Source organism: Coregonus lavaretus (genome assembly GCF_964263955.1).
Source record: "Coregonus lavaretus genome assembly, chromosome: 17".
Lineage (NCBI taxonomy): Eukaryota > Metazoa > Chordata > Actinopteri > Salmoniformes > Salmonidae > Coregonus > Coregonus lavaretus.
Window position 1 is genome coordinate 35,737,393 of NC_140004.1, and position 21,605 is coordinate 35,758,997.

A 21,605-nucleotide genomic window follows, 5' to 3' on the forward strand; every position below is an offset into this window, starting at 1 on the left:
TATCTTGATTTGTTCGCCGACAAAAAGGAACTTCTTTCAAAGAGACAATCGAGTTGCACTGAACGCTAGCCATCTTGACAGTAGTACGTGAATTGATTGACGCTGCTACCCGCTCTTTTCTTAGTTACGTTCATGGTTATGTTACGTATGACGAAAGCGCGTAAGTGCAAGCCCTCCCGGAACCCATAGAGATTGTATTGAAAGCTCTGATATTTGAAAAAAAAAGATTTTACATGAGAGTCTATGAGAGACTTCTGGGGCGATTTTCAACCTGACTGAAATCGCCCCAAAAGGGGCGGGGCCATTTGAAGCACGACTTTAGCCTGATTGGACATTTAGTGGCAGATCAGACGTCTAGATTAGAACGCTGATAACTACTGTTGCCGTGATATAATTGATTAGAAAAAAAATCCCTTCCTTTTCCCGTTTGGCAGTGCGTCGCCCATATCGCCCTAATGAACACACCGCCCCTGCTTGAGAACATGTTATAACAAGGGTTCAGTACTTGCTGTGACACACCACCTGTGCATTGTGGGCACTCCAAGGAATTTACAGAGACTCAGAGATTCTGTATAATACTGTACACTAGGGAAAATACTGATTTAATATGCCTCTGTGTTTTCCATATTGTGTGTGCTGTGTGGTGGGGTTATATGTCAGTACAATGAGTTCTCCACACACATATTGCCTCTCTCACCAATGAGGAGGGAGGCTTTACTCTGCGAGAGCCTCGAGAAAAGGCCAGAGTTGGGTGACCTTAGATGAGGGGGGATTCTTAATTGGACAATAGTCCGTCCTCTCCTTGACTCCTCCGTCCTCCTCTCCTCGGTGACTTGGAAACCGATAAGTGGTCGAGTGGTCAAGGAGAGTGTCAATTCGTTTGTAGGCGAATGGAGGAGTGTCCTCCTCACTTCGATAGCTTCCTCTCGCGAAGGATACTGAAGTGCATCCTCCGCGGAAGAGTTTTGAAATCTGCCCCCTTTGAATCAGCTGTTGTTCACTTGGAGGTGAAAAGCATGCACATATTTCAAAACAATACTTGTAGTTTTATCTATAAAATGTCTAGCACAACTAGCTACATTCGTTTTTACTACTTTACACCCCTGTAAACGTCATTTGTATGATGACGCGCTAGTGAAGGACAGTCTCATTTCATACAAGTGCATTTGTTTCCATGTTTCCTCTCCTCCCCTCCTCTCCTTGATTACCTTTGACCTTTCTCAAAAGGAGGTGAGGAGAGGATGAAGGAGAGGATGCGAGTTGAGCAAAACCAATTGAGATTCTCACGATTAGTCATTTACTATAGGAGGTCAGTTCAGCCTGGTTCACCTGCATCGCCCCCTATAGGTGGGAGGCTGTTACGACCCTCTCACTGTGTCAGCATGCACGCTGCCATCTTACAGGCTACTGCAGAGATAAGTGCCGCCCCCCGACCACTCCCTTCCTCAGATTGGATGAAGGTGATGTCACAGTGAGGCGTCAGCTCCCGCACAACTTTGTGGAACCTGTCCTGGAAACTGTGGAGGGAGATCAACATCAGGGTTAGAATAAAATGAATGACATTTTTACTAGATATGACTAGCATCATTCGTATGTTACAGACTTAGTGACCCTCTCTGTCTCTCTCTGCATCTTCCTCCCCCCTCCTCACCAGGGGTGGAGTTTGTAGACGGAGCCATCAACGCCCACGGTGATCTTCAGCACCTCCTGGCTGCGGCGTTCTCTCATGCGATTGATGACAGCGGCTAACCCTGCTCCACACATGTGTGCTGCCCGCGTGGAAACGCTCTCACATGCCAGACGCACTATGTCACAGTCCATCTCCGACGGCAACACGCCCAGCGTGGACAGGATGTTGTAGATCTGCTTCCTGTCACCAGAGTCACTGAGGAACACACAGGGAGAGAACACACACTTAACACTTATTAATGAACCAAGACTTACTGAGAGAAGCTTTACTGTCTAAGACAGAAGACAGTCACTGACTGTGTTGCTGTAATTGTAATAGTGTTGACAGTTGTTATTCTCATTTCACGGTTGTGTTGTGACCCCTCACCTCTCTATCTGGGAGACATAGCGCGTCTCAAAGCTGCCGCGAGTCTTCAGCAGGTCAGAGGCTTCCCCGTTAAACAGCAGCTCTTCATTCACCAGCTTCAACAATACCAGCCTCACCAGCTCTCCCATGTACTTCCCACTGATCAACTTCTCATAGCTACAGACAGATGGAGGGGAGGGGGGAAAGGAAGGGAAAGAACGAGGGTTGAGAGGAAGGTGGACAGAGGGGGAGGTAGAAGAGAGAGTAGAGGGAAGCAGCAGGGCAGAGCAAGTGGATGGAGAAAGAGAGACAGAGAGTCGTGCGTCACACAACACGTGAACCTATATCCCTGACATCCTCATTTCCCAGCTAGGCTGAAGAAAGAGAAGGATTGCAAAGCAGGAGAGCGATCTCTCCATCTCTCTGTCTCTGTGAGCGGAGAGAGAGATAAAGTGCTAGGGTGAGTGAGGCTCAGCTCATCGGTTGCCTGTGTGAAGGGGCTGTCAGAGCAGACGGTAAACAGCCATTAGCCTGGTTGACATTAGCTAGCACTGGACAGGAGCTCATTAATCTGACCCTGACGTATATGGGCCTGCCACTGGCCACGGCCGGGAAAACAACCGGGTTACCTAGCAACCACACAGGCTGCAGGTCAGAGTCAGGTGAGCGTCGTAGACAGGTGAGACAGCGAGAGGGAGAGAGAGAGAGAGAGAGAGGGAGAGGGAGAGGGAGAGAGAGAGAGAGAGAGAGAGAGAGAGAGAGAGAGAGAGAGAGAGAGAGAGAGAGAGAGAGAGGCACGTTTCCACCTGTGCTCATCCTCAGGCTGCATATGCATTGTGTCACAGAAACATGTGCAGCTCTCAGAAACTCTTCGGACTCTTACTTACTTTGAGCTTCTAAGAATGGACACATCTGGATACACATGCAGCTAATACTGCACAAGAGGAACTACAGGTAAAAATAAAGGAAACACTTGAATAAATGAGGGATACAAAGTATATTGAAAGCAGGTGCTTCCACACAGGTGTGGTTCCTTAGTTAATTAAGCAATTAAAACATCCCATCATGCTTAGGGTCATGTATAGAAATGCCCAGTTGCCCATTATTTTGGCTACCATGGCTAGAAGAAGAGATCTCAGTGACTTTGACAGAAGGGTCTTAAAGGAGCATAGGGGGTTTAAAGTGTGTGTGTGTGTGTGTGTGTGTGTGTGTGTGTGTGTGTGTGTGTGTGTGTGTGTGTGTGTGTGTGTGTGTGTGTGTGTGTGTGTGTGTGTGTGTGTGTGCGTGCGCGTACGCGTGCGCGTGTGTGCGTGTCTGCGTGTGTGTCTCAGTCACCAGATCTCAACCCAATTAAACACTTATGTGAGATTATGGAGTGGCGCCTTGAGACAGCGTTTTCCACCACCATCAACAAAACACCAAAATATGGAATTTCTCATGGAAGAATGGTGTCGTATCCCTCCAATAGTTCCAGACACTTGTAGAATCTATGCCAAGGAGCATTGAAACTGTTCTGGCGGCTCGTGGTGGACCAACACCCTATGAACACACTTTATGTTGGTGTTTCCTTTATTTTGGCAATTACCTGTAGGTACTACTTTCAAGAATCGATTTCTTTAGCCACTTTTATGCCCATGAAAGGTTGTTTTATCACCAGTGGAGATTGGAACACCCCCTAAACTTAGAAGGGCCTGGTTGATTCTTTGTGAGACTGACAGCTCTCTGACTAAACCCCAGAACTCACAGTTGTTGTCCAGGGTTGAGTGATGTCTCATCCACCACCCTGTCATACTCCAGTCTAAACTCCTCCAGCTCTCCGTTGGCTCCGAAGGCCCCCCACTCTGTGTTCACACACATCCTCCCCTCTTCTCCCTCCACCAGCTCCACTGTCCGCATCTCCTCCATGTAGCATGCGTTACACCCAGTACCTGGGGACAGGACAATGGTCATATTACACTTGATTTGTGTGTTGTATTACAGACAAACACCAACATAGTTGGCTTTAAAGAGGGGTAGAGAAGGTGGTAGGTAACAGGAGATTAGTGGATGAGCAATCAATGTGTGTGTGTGTGTGTGTGTATATGTCTGTGTGTGTGTGTGTGTGTGTGTGTGTGTGTGCGTCCTTACCCACTATCATTCCCACTTCGCAGCTGCGGTCCTCATAGTAGCAAGATATCATGGTAGCAACTGTATCGTTCACCATGGCAACTACGTCCATCTCAAAGTCCTGAAGAGTAAAGGGACATTTCAGTACGGCTCTATTTACATTAATCTACTACGCATGTTTTACAAATGTCTCATTGCATGTCTATCATAACATATCTATAATTCTGTGTATCGTAAAACATAGAATCCTTATCCTGTAGTAAAAACCCTACCCCTCTCCTCTTGATGGCATCTCTCAGTAGTCCCACCACGTTGTTACCCTCGGCTCCAGACGCCTTGAACCCTTTGGTCCAGTTCAGTAGGATGCCCTGGGAGGAAAACACAGAGGGTTAGAGTTAGGTGTAGGGTTGGTAGCAGGGCTCAGATGAGGCTGGTGGGAAGAGCTATAGGAGGACAGGCTCATTTTAATGGCTGGAATTTAATAAATGGAACAGAGTCAAACGTGTGGTTTCCATTCCAGCCATTACAATGAGCCCATCCTCCAATATCTCCTCCCACCAGCCTCCTCTGACAGACACTAGCTCAGAGAATCAGATAGTCACTGAGGTCAACTCTCTAATCTGAAGTCTCTAAACCTGTGTGGATATTGTACTTAGTCCACGTCATACCTTGTCTATGTCCTCATGTCGTACGGGGAAGGAGAAGGTGAAACCCAGAGGAAGCTTCCTGTGTTTGATGTGGTGTCTGTCCAGGAAGTCTGATATACACTCTGCAATGTAGTCAAAGAGCTGAGAAGAGAGAGGGAGGAGGGAAAAGGAGAGACAGAGGAAGAAGGAGAAATGGAAAGAGGGGGTGGTGGGTCACTCATCATTTATGGGACACTAATTACACTGGTCAGCACAGTGCACTTCTGAGTGAACACTTCTAAGTACACTAGTGCTGCACTCTCACCATCTCAGCCGTGCCTGTCATTGCGTCTTCAGGGATGGAGTACATCTGGTGTTTGGTCTCCACCTTCCACCCCCTCTCCTCATCCTCCCCCACCTTCACCAACATCACACGGAAGTTAGTCCCCCCCAGGTCCAGGGCCAGGAAATCACCCACCTCTGACACAGCGCAACACAGAGAAGGGTGTCATATAGGATCAAACACACACTCACACAACCAGGGGTTTCTGGAATACAATCTTATCTTATTGTGGCATATCATACAGTGGGGAAAAAAAGTATTTAGTCAGCCACCAATTGTGCAAGTTCTCCCACTTAAAAAGATGAGAGAGGCCTGTAATTTTCATCATAGGTACACGTCAACTATGACAGACAAAATTAGGAAAAAAACCCCAGAAAATCACATTGTAGGATTTTTAATGAATTTATTTGCAAATTATGGTGGAAAATAAGTATTTGGTCAATAACAAAAGTTTCTCAATACTTTGTTATATACCCTTTGTTGGCAATGACACAGGTCAAACGTTTTCTGTAAGTCTTCACAAGGTTTTCACACACTGTTGCTGGTATTTTGGCCCATTCCTCCATGCAGATCTCCTCTAGAGCAGTGATGTTTTGGGGCTGTCGCTGGGCAACACGGACTATCAACTCCCTCCAAAGATTTTCTATGGGGTTGAGATCTGGAGACTGGCTAGGCCACTCCAGGACCTTGAAATGCTTCTTACGAAGCCACTCATTCGTTGCCCGGGCGGTGTGTTTGGGATCATTGTCATGCTGAAAGACCCAGCCACGTTTCATCTTCAATGCCCTTGCTGATGAAAGGATGTTTTCACTCAAAATCTCACGATACATGGCCCCATTCATTCTTTCCTTTACACGCAGTCGTCCTGGTCCCTTTGCAGAAAAACAGCCCCAAAGCATGATGTTTCCACCCCCATGCTTCACAGTAGGTATGTGTTCTTTGGATGCAACTCAGCATTCTTTGTCCTCCAAACACGACGAGTTGAGTTTTTACCAAAAAGTTATATTTTGGTTTCATCTGACATTCTCCCAATCCTCTTCTGGATCATCCAAATGTACTCTAGCAAACTTCAGACGGGCCTGGACATGTACTGGCTTAAGCAGGGGGACACGTCTGGCACTGCAGGATTTGAGTCCCTGGTGGCGTAGTGTGTTACTGATGGTAGGCTTTGTTACTTTGGTCCCAGCTCTCTGCAGGTCATTCACTAGGTCCCCCCGTGTGGTTCTGGGATTTTTGCTCACCGTTCTTGTGATCATTTTGACCCCACGGGGTGAGATCTTGCGTGGAGCCCCAGATCGAGGGAGATTATCAGTGGTCTTGTATGTCTTCCATTTCCTAATAATTGCTCCCACAGTTGATTTCTTCAAACCAAGCTGCTTACCTATTGCAGATTCAGTCTTCCCAGCCTGGTGCAGGTCTACAATTTTGTTTCTGGTGTCCTTTGACAGCTCTTTGGTCTTGGCCATAGTGGAGTTTGGAGTGTGACTGTTTGAGGTTGTGGACAGGTGTCTTTTATACTGATAACAAGTTCAAACAGGTGCCATTAATACAGGTAACGAGTGGAGGACAGAGGAGCCTCTTAAAGAAGAAGTTACAGGTCTGTGAGAGCCAGAAATCTTGCTTGTTTGTAGGTGACCAAATACTTATTTTCCACCATAATTTGCAAGTAAATTAATAAAAAATCCTACAATGTGATTTTCTGGAGAAAATTTTTCTCAATTTGTCTGTCATAGTTGACGTGTACCTATGATGAAAATTACAGGCCTCTCTCATCTTTTTAAGTGGGAGAACTTGCACAATTGGTGGCTGACTAAATACTTTTTTTCCCCACTGTATTTCAAAATGCCCTAGACACTGAATGTAAACTAAATCTAATAAGAAATAAAAATGTTATTTCATGTGCCATCTCTCATGACTTCATTACCGTTCAGTACAAATAGACTAGCTATCATGAATTGACATTGTTATTTCACAAGAAGGCATTGAATGAATGGGTTGTTGAACCAAATCGGTGCCTTTTGAGAAGTGTAACTTGATCCAAAATAACTTTTAATTTCACTCAATTTTAACATTCTGTCATAAACAGCACATGTTCAACTTAATAAAAAACATGTTTTCCCATCTCAAGAAGTTAAATTTAAAAAATACTATAGTAAGTGCCTATAAAGAGCCAAATAAAGTAACAGTGTTGACTGTAACAGGGTTGACTGTAACAGGGTTGGTGATTTCATCTTAAATCAGCCATAAATCCCTGTCACACCCTGGCTCTGGGACTCTATTTGTTGAGCCAGGGTGTGTTTATTCTATGTGTTATATTTCTATGTTGGGGGTTCTAGTTTGTCATTTTCTATGTTGGCCTGAGTGACTCCCAATCAGAGGCAACGAGTGTCAGCTGTTTGCTGGTTGTCTCTGATTGGGAGCCATATTTAAACTGTCGGTTTTTCCTTTGTGTTTTGTGGGTTCTTGTTTCTAGTTGGTTGTGTTCCGTGTTGGTCATTGTTACCGTGGACTTCACGAGTCGTTTCTTGTTTTGTTGGTTGTCTATTATCGCTAAAGATAATAAAGTTTAAACATGTTCGTTCCACACGCTGCGCCTTGGTCTATTCCCTACGACGATCGTGACCGAAGAACCCACCATACCAGGACCAAGCAGCGTGTCCAGGAATCGGCAGCCTGGACGTGGGAACAGATTTTGGACGGGCAGGGGTCCTGGACCTGGGAGGAGATCCTGGCCGGGATGGATCGCCGGCCATGGAGTGAGACAATTGAGAGGCGACGGAGAGAGGAGCAACGGCGTAAGCAGTGTCAGCGTTGGACGGTCGAGAGGCAACCCCAAAAATTTTTTAGGGGGGGGCACACGGCATGGACGACGGGGCTGACGGAGGCAGAAAAGGGGCGGATTCAGAAGGCCACCAGGTTACGGGGGCCACTGGTCAAAGCAGGGAGGGAAGGTGTAGAGGCACGGCGAGAGGTACTGGGGTGTGTTACCAGTCCGGTCCGGCCCGTTCCAGATCCCGAGGTAGAGCCAGTGGTGTGTGTCCCCAGTACGGTCCGGCCTGTTCCAGCCCCTCGCACCAAGTGTACGGTGCGCGTCGCCAGCCCGGTCCGGCCTGTTCCTGCTCCTCGCACCAAACCTACGGTATGCGTCGCCAGCCCGGTCCGGCCTGTTCCTGCTTCACGCACCAAGCCTATGGTGTGCGTCGGCAGCCCGGTCCGGCCTGTCCCTGCTCCACGCACCAAGCCTACGGGGTGCGTCGCCAGCCCAGCCCGGCCTGTCCCTGCTCCACGCACCAAGCCTACGGGGTGCGTCGCCAGCCCAGCCCGGCCTGTCCCTGCTCCACGCACCAAGCCTACGGGGTGCGTCGCCAGCCCAGCCCGGCCTGTCCCTGCTCCACGCACCAAGCCTACGGGGTGCGTCGCCAGCCCGGTCCGGCCTGTTCCTGCTACTCGCACCAAACCTACGGTGCGCGTCGCCAGCCCGGCCCGGCCTGTTCCTGCCACTCGCACCAAGCCTACGGTGTGCGTCGCCAGCCCGGCCCGGCCTGTTCCTGCCACTCGCGCCAAACCTACGGTGCGCGTCGCCAGCCCGGCCCGGCCTGTTCCTGCCACTCGCACCAAGCCAGGGGTGCGAGTCGCCAGCCCGGCCCGGCCTGTTCCTGCCACTCGCACCAAGCCAGGGGTGCGAGTCGTCAGCCTGGTCCAGAACGTTCCTGCTACTCGCATCAAGCCAGGGGTGCGAGTCGTCAACCTGGAAAAGCCCGTTGCTGCTCCACGCACCAAGCCAGGGGTGCGAGTCGTCAGTCCGGTGAGGCCCGTTCCGGCTCCACGCACCAAGCCAGGGGTGCGAGTCGTCAGTCCGGTGAGGCCCGTTCCGGCTCCACGCACCAAGCCAGGGGTGCGAGTCGTCAGTCCGGTGAGGCCCGTTCCGGCTCCACGCACCAAGCCAGGGGTGCGAGTCGTCAGTCCGGTGAGGCCCGTTCCGGCTCCACGCACAAAGCCAGGGGTGCGAGTCGTCAGCCCGGTCCGGCCAGTTGCTACTCCACGCACCAAGCCAGGGGTGCGCATCGTCAGCCCGGTCCGGTCCATTCCTGCTCCACGCACCAAGCCAGGGGTGTGTATCGTCAGCCCGGTTCGGCCAGTTGCTACTCCACGCACCAAGCCAGGGGTGCGCATCGTCAGCCCGGTCCGGTCCGTTCCTGCTCCACGCACCAAGCCAGGGGTGCGTGTCGTCAGTCCGGCTCCGGCCAGCGGGGCTAGACCGGACCAGGGGCGCTATGGGGGGTTGATTGGAGGGTGGTGGGCAAGGCCGGAGCCAGAACCGCCGCCGAGGAGGTATGCCCACCCAGCCCTCCCCTGTTTAGCTCTTATTGAGGCGCGGTCGCAGTCGCTGTCGGTTTTTCCTTTGTGTTTTGTGGGTTCTTGTTTCTAGTTGGTTGTGTTCCGTGTTGGTCATTGTTACCGTGGACTTCACGAGTCGTTTCTTGTTTTGTTGTTTGTCTATTATCACTAAAGATAATAAAGTTTAAACATGTTCGTTCATCACGCTGCGCCTTGGTCTATTCCCTACGACGATCGTGACAATCCCCTTGTGACAGGGGGAATGGAAGCTTGTTGTGTGCAACCGGGAGGGACAGTAGAATGCAAGCTTATCTTTTTAGGGGAAATTGTTAAAACATTTCAAGCCTCTACCAGGGTAGACGTGTTATGCTCGACCCGCTCAGTTTTCCACCACAAGACACCAGAAAATTGCCAACATTTTAAAAACCAGCTCACTTTTTTTTTTACTCTATGATTTGACTATTAGATGTGAAATATTTCTCTATAATTATTTTTTTTAAGGAATGATTTCACCATATTAAAACAGAAGTTCATTTCACGTAACAGGGTTGACCTTAAAATGACGGACAGATGTGAATTAATCACTAATCACATTAAATAAATAATAATCTTCAGAAATGACTGTCAAAGCAACAAAATAACTGGGTTTTACAATGATGGTGAAAACTTCAAGAAATGTTGTGGTTAAGTGGGTTAAAACCTTCCTAGAATCAGAGAGGGTGTGACTTCTATTTCATATTGAAATTCAGATTAGTTGAATTCTCCTAGTAGTCTATATTAAAGGGCACTTCATTTAATATAACAGGCTTTTAAAATTCATTATTGGTGCACAATTTCTACTTAAAATATAAAAGGAACGCAAAAGGCACTCATTTTGTGGAACGACCCAAATATGGTAAATGCCTCTACCTGATCCCTCAGGAGTGGAGTAGACATAGGTGGGCAGCATTTTGACGCTGGACTCCTGGTGCGTCTCTACACGCAGTCCCCGGTCCATCTCCCTCATCATCCTCTTCATCACCTCCTTCAACTGCTCCTTCTTCAGCCTGAACTCCGACAGAATCTGTTCCACCTGGGGAGGGAGGGACGAACAGGGTCAGAGCAGGACTCATTCATAAAATACCTTTAGAATAGAATAGAATAACATTATTCCCCCAAGGGAACGTCAGGTGTGGCATTTCACAAGCCCAAGGACACTTTACATGCACACGTCACAAATAGAGTACAGCAGGGGTTCCCAAACTTTTTTGGCCCACGTAAAAAAAGTTATGTAATCAACGGTCAATGTTTACTTTTTAAATTGAGTCTATGACAGTCTATTACAAATCAGTCCGACAGTACTTTTGACAGTATTTCAATCTGAAGTAAGTATGGTTTGAAGTGACTGAAATGCATCAGAAAGGTATTGGGAAGTTCAAAAGATCATCAGGCAATAATGTTGTATGATCTTCTGTGTAGAAAAGAACATTATCATTGATCACGTTCTTTTTTCCCCCAGTCTGATTTAATGCCTGGTCTTGTCCACTCTGTTCTAATGAGTCCTACGTGGCTTGTGGGTATTGTAGAGGGAAACAGAAGACACATAGGTGTTCCTTATCTTTCAGTGATGGGGTCATAATATTTTGTAACTTAAACCATTCAAAAGATAGAGCCACATTTGTAGGAAGAAAACAGAAACCGCTCTGTTTATTACAACCGCATCTAGCGGCTACCGGAGGTTACTGACGTAATCCTGGTTCTATGAATGAAGCGCAATTTCAAAAAAATATATTTCTGAGTTTCTCTCGCAACCCCATTTTCAAATCAGGTGACTCCACATGGGGTCGTGACCCCTAGTTTGGGAAACGATGGAGTACATAATTTATAGCACAATAAAGCAAATTGTGATTTTTAAAAAAAAGTGTTGTGAAGGAGAGTAAGGGATAATGAAGATGTATTTCATATTTCACTTCAGCCCTTTCTCTCTACATTTTTATTCATCTAAAATGTGACCTGCTGAAACACAAACATTGAAAAAATTTGAAAAAATGTAATAAGTTAAAAGTCAAAGAATTGCTATTTGCAGTATGCCCTGTTTGATGGTTGCTCTGAAATACGTCACCATCAAGATACACATATTTTCATCCGGCTATTTCTCAAAGAGGACAAAGTAGTGAACTGAACATCTGACGAAGCTTCTCACCCATAATTTATTCTCAAACAACATGGGGCAGTCTATGTGTGAAGACTTGAGTTAATTCAGACAACATTCATGCAGAATAGTATGAGTAATAATAGTCGAGTAGAAAGTAAAATTCTAACATTATTAAGGCAATAATGTACAGTCGTGGTCAAAAGTTTTGAGAATGACACAAGTATTGGTCTTCACAAAGTTTATTGCTTCAGTGTTTTTAGATATTTTTGTCAGATGTTACTATGGTATACTGAAGTATAATTAGAAGCATTCCATAAGTGTCAAAGGCTTTTATTGACAATTACATTAAGTTTATGCAAAGAGTCAATATTTGCAGTGTTGACCCTTCTTTTTCGAGACCTCTGCAATCCGCCCTGGCATGCTGTCAATTAACTTCTGGGCCACATCCTGACTGATGGCAGCCCATTCTTGCATAATCAATGCTTGGAGTTTGTCAGAATTTGTGGGGTTTTGTTTGTCCACCAGCATCTTGAGGATTGACCACAAGTTCTCAATGGGATTAAGGTCTGGGGAGTTTCCTGGCCATGGACCCAAAATTTCGATGTATTGTTCCCCGAGCCACTTAGTTATCACTTTTGCCTTATGGCAAGGTGCTCCATCATGCTGGAACAGGCATTGTTCGTTACCAAACTGTTCTTGGATGGATGGGAGAAGTTGCTCTCGGAGGATGTGTTGGTACCATTCTTTATTCATGGCTGTGTTCTTAGGCAAAATTGTGAGTGAAGTGAGCCCACTCCCTTGGCTGAGAAGCAACCCCACACATGAATGGTCTCAGGATGCTTTACTGTTGGCATGACACAGGACTGATGGTAGCGCTCACCTTGTCTTCTCCAGACAAGCTTTTTTGCCCCAAACAATCGGAAAGGGGATTCATCAGAGAAAATGACTATACCCCAGTCCTCAGCAGTCCAATCCCTGTCCCTTTTGCAGAATATCAGTCAGTCCCTGATATTTTTCCTGGAGAGAAGTGGTTTCTTTGCTGCCCTTCTTGACACCAGGCCATCCTCCAAAAGTCTTCGCCTCACTGTGCGTGCAGATGCACTCACACCTGCCTGCTGCCATTCCTGAGCAAGCTCTGCACTGGTGGTGCCCCGATTCCACAGCTGAATCAACTTTAGGAGACGTCCTGGCGCTTGCTGGACTTTCTTGGGCGCCCTGAAGCCTTCTTCACAACAATTGAACCTCTCTCCTTGAAGTTCTTGATGATCTGATAAATGGTTGATTTAGGTGCAATCTTACTAGCAGCAATATCCTTGCCTGTGAAGCCCTTTTTGTGCAAAGCAATGATGACAGCACATGTTTCCATGCAGGTAACCATGGTTAACAGAGGAAGAACAATGATTTCAAGCACCACCCTCCTTTTAAAGCTTCCAGTCTGTTATTCTAACTCAATCAGCATGACAAAGTGATCTCCAGCCTCGTCAACACTCTCACCTGTGTTAATGAGAGAATCACTGACATGATGTCAGCTGGTCCTTTTGTGGCAGGGCTGAAATGCAGTGGAAATGTTTTTTGGGGATTAAGTTCATTTTCATGGCAAAGAGGGACTTTGCAATTAATTGCAATTCATCTGATCACTCTTCATAACATTCTGGAGTATATGCAAATTGCCATCATAAAAACTGAGGAAGCAGACATTGTGAAAATTAATATTTGTGTCATTCTCAAAACTTTTGACCACGACTGTACAAATTATTTGAAAAGCCTAATCAATTCAAGTAACTCAACCTAAAGTAAACTATTCAGACGTTAAAACTTAGACTGGAGACCAAAACTAGACGAAGTTCTCACCTAAACTCTTCAGAAATGTGTGTCTTACCATGAGGGCTGTCTCTAGCACAGAGCTGAGGCTACAAGGCATCTTCCCCATCTGGCCTGTGTAGGAGCTGACACACGGCATCTTCTCCAGTCTTACAAATGACTCTCGTGTGTATCTAGGTGTATGGTGAGTGTGTGTCTGGTGTGAGAGTGTGTGTATGCAGAGCCAGTGGACTGTAAATACAGTTGAATGAGGACCTCAGCTGTTTTTATGCTCTGGTTAAAGGGGCTGGCCGGAGAAGATGGTGGCCTCTGTACACACACAAACGCCCACACCCTAATGCCTCATCCCATCTGGCCAAGGACATGTGGTCAGATGTTATATCTATGACCTGATTTCAGGAGAGCTATACACTGAGTGCACAAAACATTAGGAACACCTGCTCTTTCCATGACATAGACTGACCAGGAGAATCCAGGTGGAAGCTTTGATCCCTCTTTGATGTCACTTGTTAAATCCACTTCAGTCAGCTGAGATGAAGGGGAGGAGACAGGTTAAAGAAGGATATTTAAGCCTTGAGACAATTTAGACATGGATTGTGTATGTGTGCCATTCAGAGGGTGAATGGGCAAGACAAAATATTTAAGTGCCTTTGAACGGGGTATGGTAGTAGGTGACAGGCGCACCAGTTTGAGTGTGTCAAGAACTGCAATGCTGCTGGGTTTTTCACGCTCAACAGTTTCCTGTGTTTATCAAGAATGGCCCGTGTGTATCAAGGATCTGGCCAACTTGACACAACTGTGGGGAGCATTGGAGTCAACATGAGCCAGCATCCCTGTGGAACACTTTCGACACCTTGTAGAGTCCAGGCCCCGACGAATTGAGGTTGTTCTGAGGGCAAAAGGGGGTGTAACTTAATATCAAGGAAGTTGTTCTTAATATTTTGTACACTCAGTGTATATTGTGGCTTTCTATTATCATCACAGGTCAATTTGAACAGCAAATTATTGCAGTGATGACCAACAATCTCTCACTGTTTTACCAATTTGACTTCTTATTCTGGCTGGTAATGACAAATCCAAAAGCAGGCAAACAAAATAAACCGCCTCAGACATCTCAACGAAAAACCACTGAAAATACATATAGCTAAACTATTTTTGTTCGTTTTCAACAGAATTTGTAATTCCAGTAAGTTCATTTCCACTCTGTATCTATGCGATGACCTGACTTTTGTTTAGTAGAACAGATAACATAATTTGACCTAGAAATAGTTGAAATGCAGATTATTGTCTTTGCTTAGAAAACGTGGCAAAAATGTGACCTATGTCATTGGGTTCAACAGCAGCCTATGTCATTGGGTTCAACAGCAGCCTACAGTGAGGGAAAAAAGTATTTGATCCCCTGCTGATTTTGTACGTTTGCCCACTGACAAAGACATGATCAGTCTATAATTTTAATGGTAGGTTTATTTGAACAGTGAGAGACAGAATAACAACAACAAAATCCAGAAAAACGCATGTCAAAAATGTAAAAAAATTATTTGCATTTTAATGAGGGAAATAAGTATTTGACCCCCTCTCAATCAGAAAGATTTCTGGCTCCCAGGTGTCTTTTATACAGGTAACGAGCTGAGATTAGGAGCACACTCTTAAAGAGAATGCTCCTAATCTCAGCTTGTTACCTGTATAAAAGACACCTGTCCACAGAAGCAATCAATCAATCAGATTCCAAACTCTCCACCATGGTCAAGACCAGAGCTCTCCGATGATGTCAGGGACAAGATTGTAGACCTACACAAGGCTGGAATGGGCTACAAGACCATCGCCAAGTAGCTTGGTGAGAAGGTGACAACAGTTGGTGCGATTATTTGCAAATGGAAGAAACACAAAATAACTGTCAATCTCCCTCGGCCTGGGGCTCCAATTTCTTCGTCAGTGGGCAAACGTACAAAATCAGCAGGGGATCAAATACTTTTTTCCCTCACTGTATGTCATTAGGTTCAATATGCACATGATTTAGGCCTGTATACATGTACCTACAGCTACTAAGATACCTTCAGAGTAATTGTGGAGGCAGATCAGATACTGGTAGGTGCAGTGTACTTTTGTGTTATTCAAAGTCTGTCTTTATTTAACTAGATAAATATGCATCTAAATTTAGCACACTGCAAAGTTGAATGGCCTATAAAATCAATAATGGGTCTCCTGTGCTTATCACCCAAAGATTGTGAAAAACTGCTCCAAAAATAGCAGTGGTGACCCTTTCCTTGGTGCCCTGACCTCCTGGTTTCAGAGTAAATGCAACAATTATCCTGACCTACAGGTTGACACACACTGGGTCCACTACATCTCACCTTATCAGGAGACTGTTAAGAGATTTGGCCAAACCTTGCACTGCAAATTAAGAATGTCTGAATTTAGTTCATTCAAACATTCTTTATTCTCTAACAGTATAAACCTGTGTAATAAGTAATAAATCATTAAAGTTTGATTGAACATATACACACACATACTCACACACACGCACACACACACACACACACACACACACAGGCATATGCATGCTGCTGTTTGAGGAATCCATCCATGTTTGATTTGTGTCAGGTCCTTTTTTTATGGATGGAACTTGAACGTGTGCCAAGTGCTTCTCCATAGCTGATTATGCCGGCTAATTTAACCGAGTTAGAGCTCTCCAGCTAGGCTGTTTGCTGAGATGGCCTGATGGGCGAGGCTTCCATCCACCTGCCTCACTCATCAGATAAGACCACTGACAAAAAAAAAAAAAAAAAAAAACTTGCTACATTCAGAATATGGTGAAAGTAATCACTTAAGTAATCACTTAAAAGTAAAACAAATATAGAACTAATTGTATAATGCCGTATTTAGAATGCTGAAGACAAGTAAAATATCCAGAACAGGTATCCAAATACCTGCTAATTCCATTTTTCATATCCCCATTATCTGTTCCACTGTTTCATGCTTTCATGGACTTTTGCAGTGATTTATTCTTATGCTGCTGGACACTCCGTTTGCTAGATAAGTAGGGTTTTCCAATGCCCTGGGAGGAGGTGAGATTTCTGACACTTTCTAAGTAGGACAATTTAAAGGGGCACTTTAGGGAATTGTCCATTAATGGATTAGATTATCACAATGACATTTTGTAACACTAAAAGCACATAGTAATAGTTGTATGTTTTTACCTTCTCCATCGTATGAGGGTCCATATCATACATGTCCTGCCGGTCATGGGTGCTGTCTGCTGTGGAATAGTAAAGTGTTGTCCAGGTGGGCTACAAGAGCAGGTTAAAAAGTAGCGGTTCGTCTTGAAGGTGCTACATGAAGAACGCAGAAACCGTGAAGATAAATAACAAACTTATAAATGATTGGTCTTCATCTGTAAATACATAAATGTTTTTTTTATTATTATTTTTAAACTATTTATTTAACATGTGTTGAACTACTGTCCAGTCATTTATGTCCAACCAATTCCTCCCTGGTCAACATTTTGTCTGCTGTTAGGCTAGTTATTTAGTAAAATAATCATTAAAAACACTAGCTATTTCACTTAAAAGTGTTCACTCAAAGGCCTGGAAACGATTTTTCTTCATTTGTGTGCTTTTGCAGTTAATGATGCATCCACTGCAGCCGTCAATATAAGTGCACTGGCCAAAAGCAAAGTATTCAACATCGGGTTAAATCAAGTCCTTCTCACCTTGGTCCTCAGATCGTAATTTTCAACCAAATATGAATCTCAATGTGTATCCAAAAAATATATATTTTATTGCTTTTCCATTTGAGAAAACAATTGCGTACGGTTACGGTATACAGCTCCAAAGCTATGTCTCATTGACTAGGCAGGGCTATTTTTTCTAAACATCTATGGCAACCAAAACTATCCTATTCAAGGGGGGGGAAAACTCCCCTCATCCTGCCACAACCACCCCGTCAACAGATGCTTCCAAGAACTCTCTTTCACAGTCTCCGTGCCCAATGTTTTCAATCCGTTGTCCTGGAAATCAATTTATCTGGACACTTCTGGTATGGAAAACACTTAGCACTGAGGAAAGTGGCCAAGGGGGAATTGTTAAATGGAGCAAAATTACTTAGGGAAACAAAGAATGGGGATGCTGAGAAATGACAGCGAGGCTTAGGTCATCATGGCCTGTCCTGTTGTTGGGAAAGCTACTCTGAAAATATAGTTTACCAAACTACTACCCCCTGGGTACACCACGTCATTTCAACGTGGACAACTGGATAATATTTGATTGAGACATTGACCAATGAGATTACAACCTACACTGAGTGTACAAAACATTAGGAACACCTTCCTAATATTGAGTTGCACAGCCTCAATTCGCATGGACTCAATTCGCATGTCGAAAGCGTTCCACAGGGATGCTGGCTCATGTTGACTTCAATGCTTCCCCCAGTTGTGTCTAGTTGGCTGGATGTCCTTTGGGTGGTGGACCATTCTTGATACACACGGGAAACTGTTGAGCGTGAAAAACTAAGCAGCGCTGAAGTTCTTGACACACACAAACCGGTGCGCCTGGCAACTACTACCATACCCCGTTCAAAGGCACTTAAATATTTTGTCTTGCCCATTCACCCTCTGAATTGCACACATATACAATCCATGTCTCAATTGTCTCAAGGCTTAACAATCCTTCTTTAACCTGTCTCCTCCCCTTCATCTACACTGATTGAAGTGGATTTAACAAGTGACATCAATAAGGGATCATAGCTTTCACCTGAATTCACCTGGTCAGTCTATGTCATGGAAAAAGCAGGAGTTCCTAATGTTTTGTACACTGAGTATATACAGTGGGGAAAAAAAGTATTTAGTCAGCCACCAATTGTGCAAGTTCTCCCACTTAAAAAGATGAGAGAGGCCTGTAATTTTCATCATAGGTACACGTCAACTATGACAGACAAATTGAGATTTTTTTCTCTAGATTGTAGGAAAAAGCTGTTTCCGGTGTAAAATTCTCAGAATTCGTACCACCACCCTCGATCCTCATCTACTTCATGCCCCTTTGAAAATAATGGGTGCATGACGCCCCTGGTTTCAACGTAATTCGTCAACATATTGTGATGTGGAATCTATTTGTAAAATATGTTGGATTTTCTAAAAGTTGTTTTGAGGGTGAAATTTCAACCACAGGATTATGTCATCTTGGTTACCAATTTTCAACATAGAATTTGAATTTGTGGCTTTGAAACAACATCAAATCTTCAATGTTATATCCACTACCAGAAAAAAAAGCTGGGTAGCACCTCCTACTGGCTAATTTATCTATTTACAGCTATCCCTTTGGTCTCCCATCCAAGCCCTGCTTAGCTTTGGTATTTGTCACTGACTATTACCAATGTGCTATTGTGAGAATGACTGTTGTGAAATTGCCACTTAAAAACTAAATAGATTCACTGTTGCTGTCAAAGTCATTTCAAAGGGTAGGTTTAAGAGCCAATTAAATGTAAGCACCATACTTTATCAATATCATCAATTATCCTATTTAAGCCTATATAGCATTTGCGAAAGTCATCAACAGCTATTGTTTCAATTCAACCCAGGATTCAACAAAAAATAGACTATACATATAGGCCTGGGGTTTCAAGCTTTGGTTAATTTCCAAATTATCAGTTAATAATTGATATGTTGGATTCATGTCTCCATCTCAACCAAAAATCTAATTTAGAGAATAGGACTAAATCATGTCAAACTTGATTTAAAGTACATTTAAAGTTTGATTTGATTTAGTCCTACTCTTACATTCATTTTTATTTTGGTTGAGATGGAGATGTAGACAATTTGAAACTAAAGCGACTAAATCAGTGGCACAGATGGAACTATCCAAGCAGAAGATACATATCCTTCAAATGTTGATATTTGGATGTGTTGACAATCAAACACAATTCAATATTACTTTTGTATTATAGTAAATAGCCTAAAGTTAAGGCTATTTTACCAACTAACATAACAGTATTTATTCGACCTTAAGTTCAGTAACACATCCATGGCCACATTTTGAGGTTACCGTAACTATATTTGTCTTCTTATGTAATCATAGAATGCGTGCATGTTCAAGATAGCATGCAAAGTCGCAGGTTTGTGGAGATCTTCACAATTTCTATAATAATCTGCACAGAATCTCGAACAGCATTGATGTACTTTTTATGTAATCTGAACTGCAATACAGGATATTTGGCGGTGCTATTAGATGAAGCACAGTGATAACACATTAAGTTGTTGTATAAATAAACATAATATCTGACATTGTATTCCTATTTGAACTTTGTTGTGCATTTAAATGCTTGAAAGTGCAATGATAACACATTTAGGTGACAAGTACCCCAAAAATCTGACATTGTTTTTCTATTGGAATTTGGTTATGCTTTTAGATGGTTGACAGCATATTGACAACACATTGGGAATTCAACAGATGCTTGGCTGTCTTTTTGAAAGGGTGAATACAGTGGGGAAAAAAGTATTTAGTCAGCCACCAATTGTGCAAGTTCTCCCACTTAAAAAGATGAGAGAGGCCTGTAATTTTCATGACAGACAAATTGAGGAAAAAAAATCCAGAAAATCACATTGTAGGATTTTTAATGAATTTATTTGCAAATTATGGTGGAAAATAAGTATTTGGTCAATAACAAAAGTTTCTCAATACTTTGTTATATACCCAGGTGCCATTAATACAGGTAATGAGTGGGGACAGAGGAGCCTCTTAAAGAAGAAGGAAAATCACATTGTAGGATTTTTTATGAATTTATTTGCAAATTATGGTGGAAAATAAGTATTTGGTCACCTACAAACAAGCAAGATTTCTGGCTCTCACAGACCTGTAACTTCTTCTTTAAGAGGTTCCTCTGTCCCCACTCGTTACCTGTATTAATGGCACCTGTTTGAACTTGTTATCAGTATAAAAGACACCTGTCCACAACCTCAAACAGTCACACTCCAAACTCCACTATGGCCAAGACCAAAGAGCTGTCAAAGGACACCAGAAACAAAATTGTAGACCTGCACCAGGCTGGGAAGACTGAATCTGCAATAGGTAAGCAGGTTTGGTTTGAAGAAATCAACTGTGGGAGCAATTATTAGGAAATGGAAGACATACAAGACCACTGATAATCTCCCTCGATCTGGGGCTCCACGCAAGATCTCACCCCGTGGGGTCAAAATGATCATAAGAACGGTGAGCAAAAATCCCAGAACCACACGGGGGGACCTAGTGAATGACCTGCAGAGAGCTGGGACCAAAGTAACAAAGCCTACCATCAGTAACACACTACGCCGCCAGGGACTCAAATCCTGCAGTGCCAGACGTGTCCCCCTGCTTAAGCCAGTACATGTCCAGGCCCGTCTGAAGTTTGCTAGAGTGCATTTGGATGATCCAGAAGAGGATTGGGAGAATGTCAGATGAAACCAAAATATAACTTTTTGGTAAAAACTCAACTCGTCGTGTTTGGAGGACAAAGAATGCTGAGTTGCATCCAAAGAACACATACCTACTGTGAAGCATGGGGGTGGAAACATCATGCTTTGGGGCTGTTTTTCTGCAAAGGGACCAGGACGACTGATCCGTGTAAAGGAAAGAATGAATGGGGCCATGTATCGTGAGATTTTGAGTGAAAACCTCCTTCCATCAGCAAGGGCATTGAAGATTAAACATGGCTGGGTCTTTCAGCATGACAATGATCCCAAACACACCGCCCAGGCAACAAAGGAGTGGCTTCGTAAGAAGTATTTCATGGTCCTGGAGTGGCCTAGCCAGTCTCCAGATCTCAACCCCATAGAAAATCTTTGGAGGGAGTTGAAAGTCCGTGTTGCCCAGCGACAGCCCCAAAACATCACTGCTCTAGAGGAGATCTCCATGGAGGAATGGGCCAAAATACCAGCAACAGTGTGTGAAAACCTTGTGAAGACTTACAGAAAACGTTTGACCTGTGTCATTGCCAACAAAGGGTATATAACAAAGTATTGAGAAACTTTTGTTATTGACCAAATACTTATTTTCCACCATAATTTGCAAATAAATTCATTAAAAATCCTACAATGTGATTTTCTGGATTTTTTTTCCTCAATTTGTCTGTCATAGTTGACGTGTACCTATGATGAAAATTACAGGCCTCTCTCATCTTTTTAAGTGGGAGAACTTGCACAATTGGTGGCTGACTAAATACTTTTTTCCCCCACTG

General features: G+C 44.2%; 1 protein-coding gene across 1 annotated transcript; it reads right to left on the reverse strand.

The window, feature by feature from the left end:
• Nucleotides 1-385: 385 nt before the first annotated feature.
• On the reverse strand, nucleotides 386-13,619 carry LOC311144677 (hexokinase-4-like). The gene is made up of 10 exons (XM_084180755.1): nucleotides 13,462-13,619; nucleotides 10,358-10,520; nucleotides 5,093-5,247; nucleotides 4,810-4,929; nucleotides 4,414-4,509; nucleotides 4,163-4,262; nucleotides 3,780-3,963; nucleotides 2,057-2,212; nucleotides 1,652-1,885; nucleotides 386-1,517 (listed from the first exon to the last, which is right to left on the reverse strand). Exons 1-10 carry the CDS (start codon nucleotides 13,540-13,542, stop codon nucleotides 1,370-1,372), a joined length of 1,437 nt encoding a protein of 478 aa, XP_084036881.1. The 5' UTR covers nucleotides 13,543-13,619; the 3' UTR covers nucleotides 386-1,369.
• Between the last annotated feature and the right edge of the window lie 7,986 nt (nucleotides 13,620-21,605).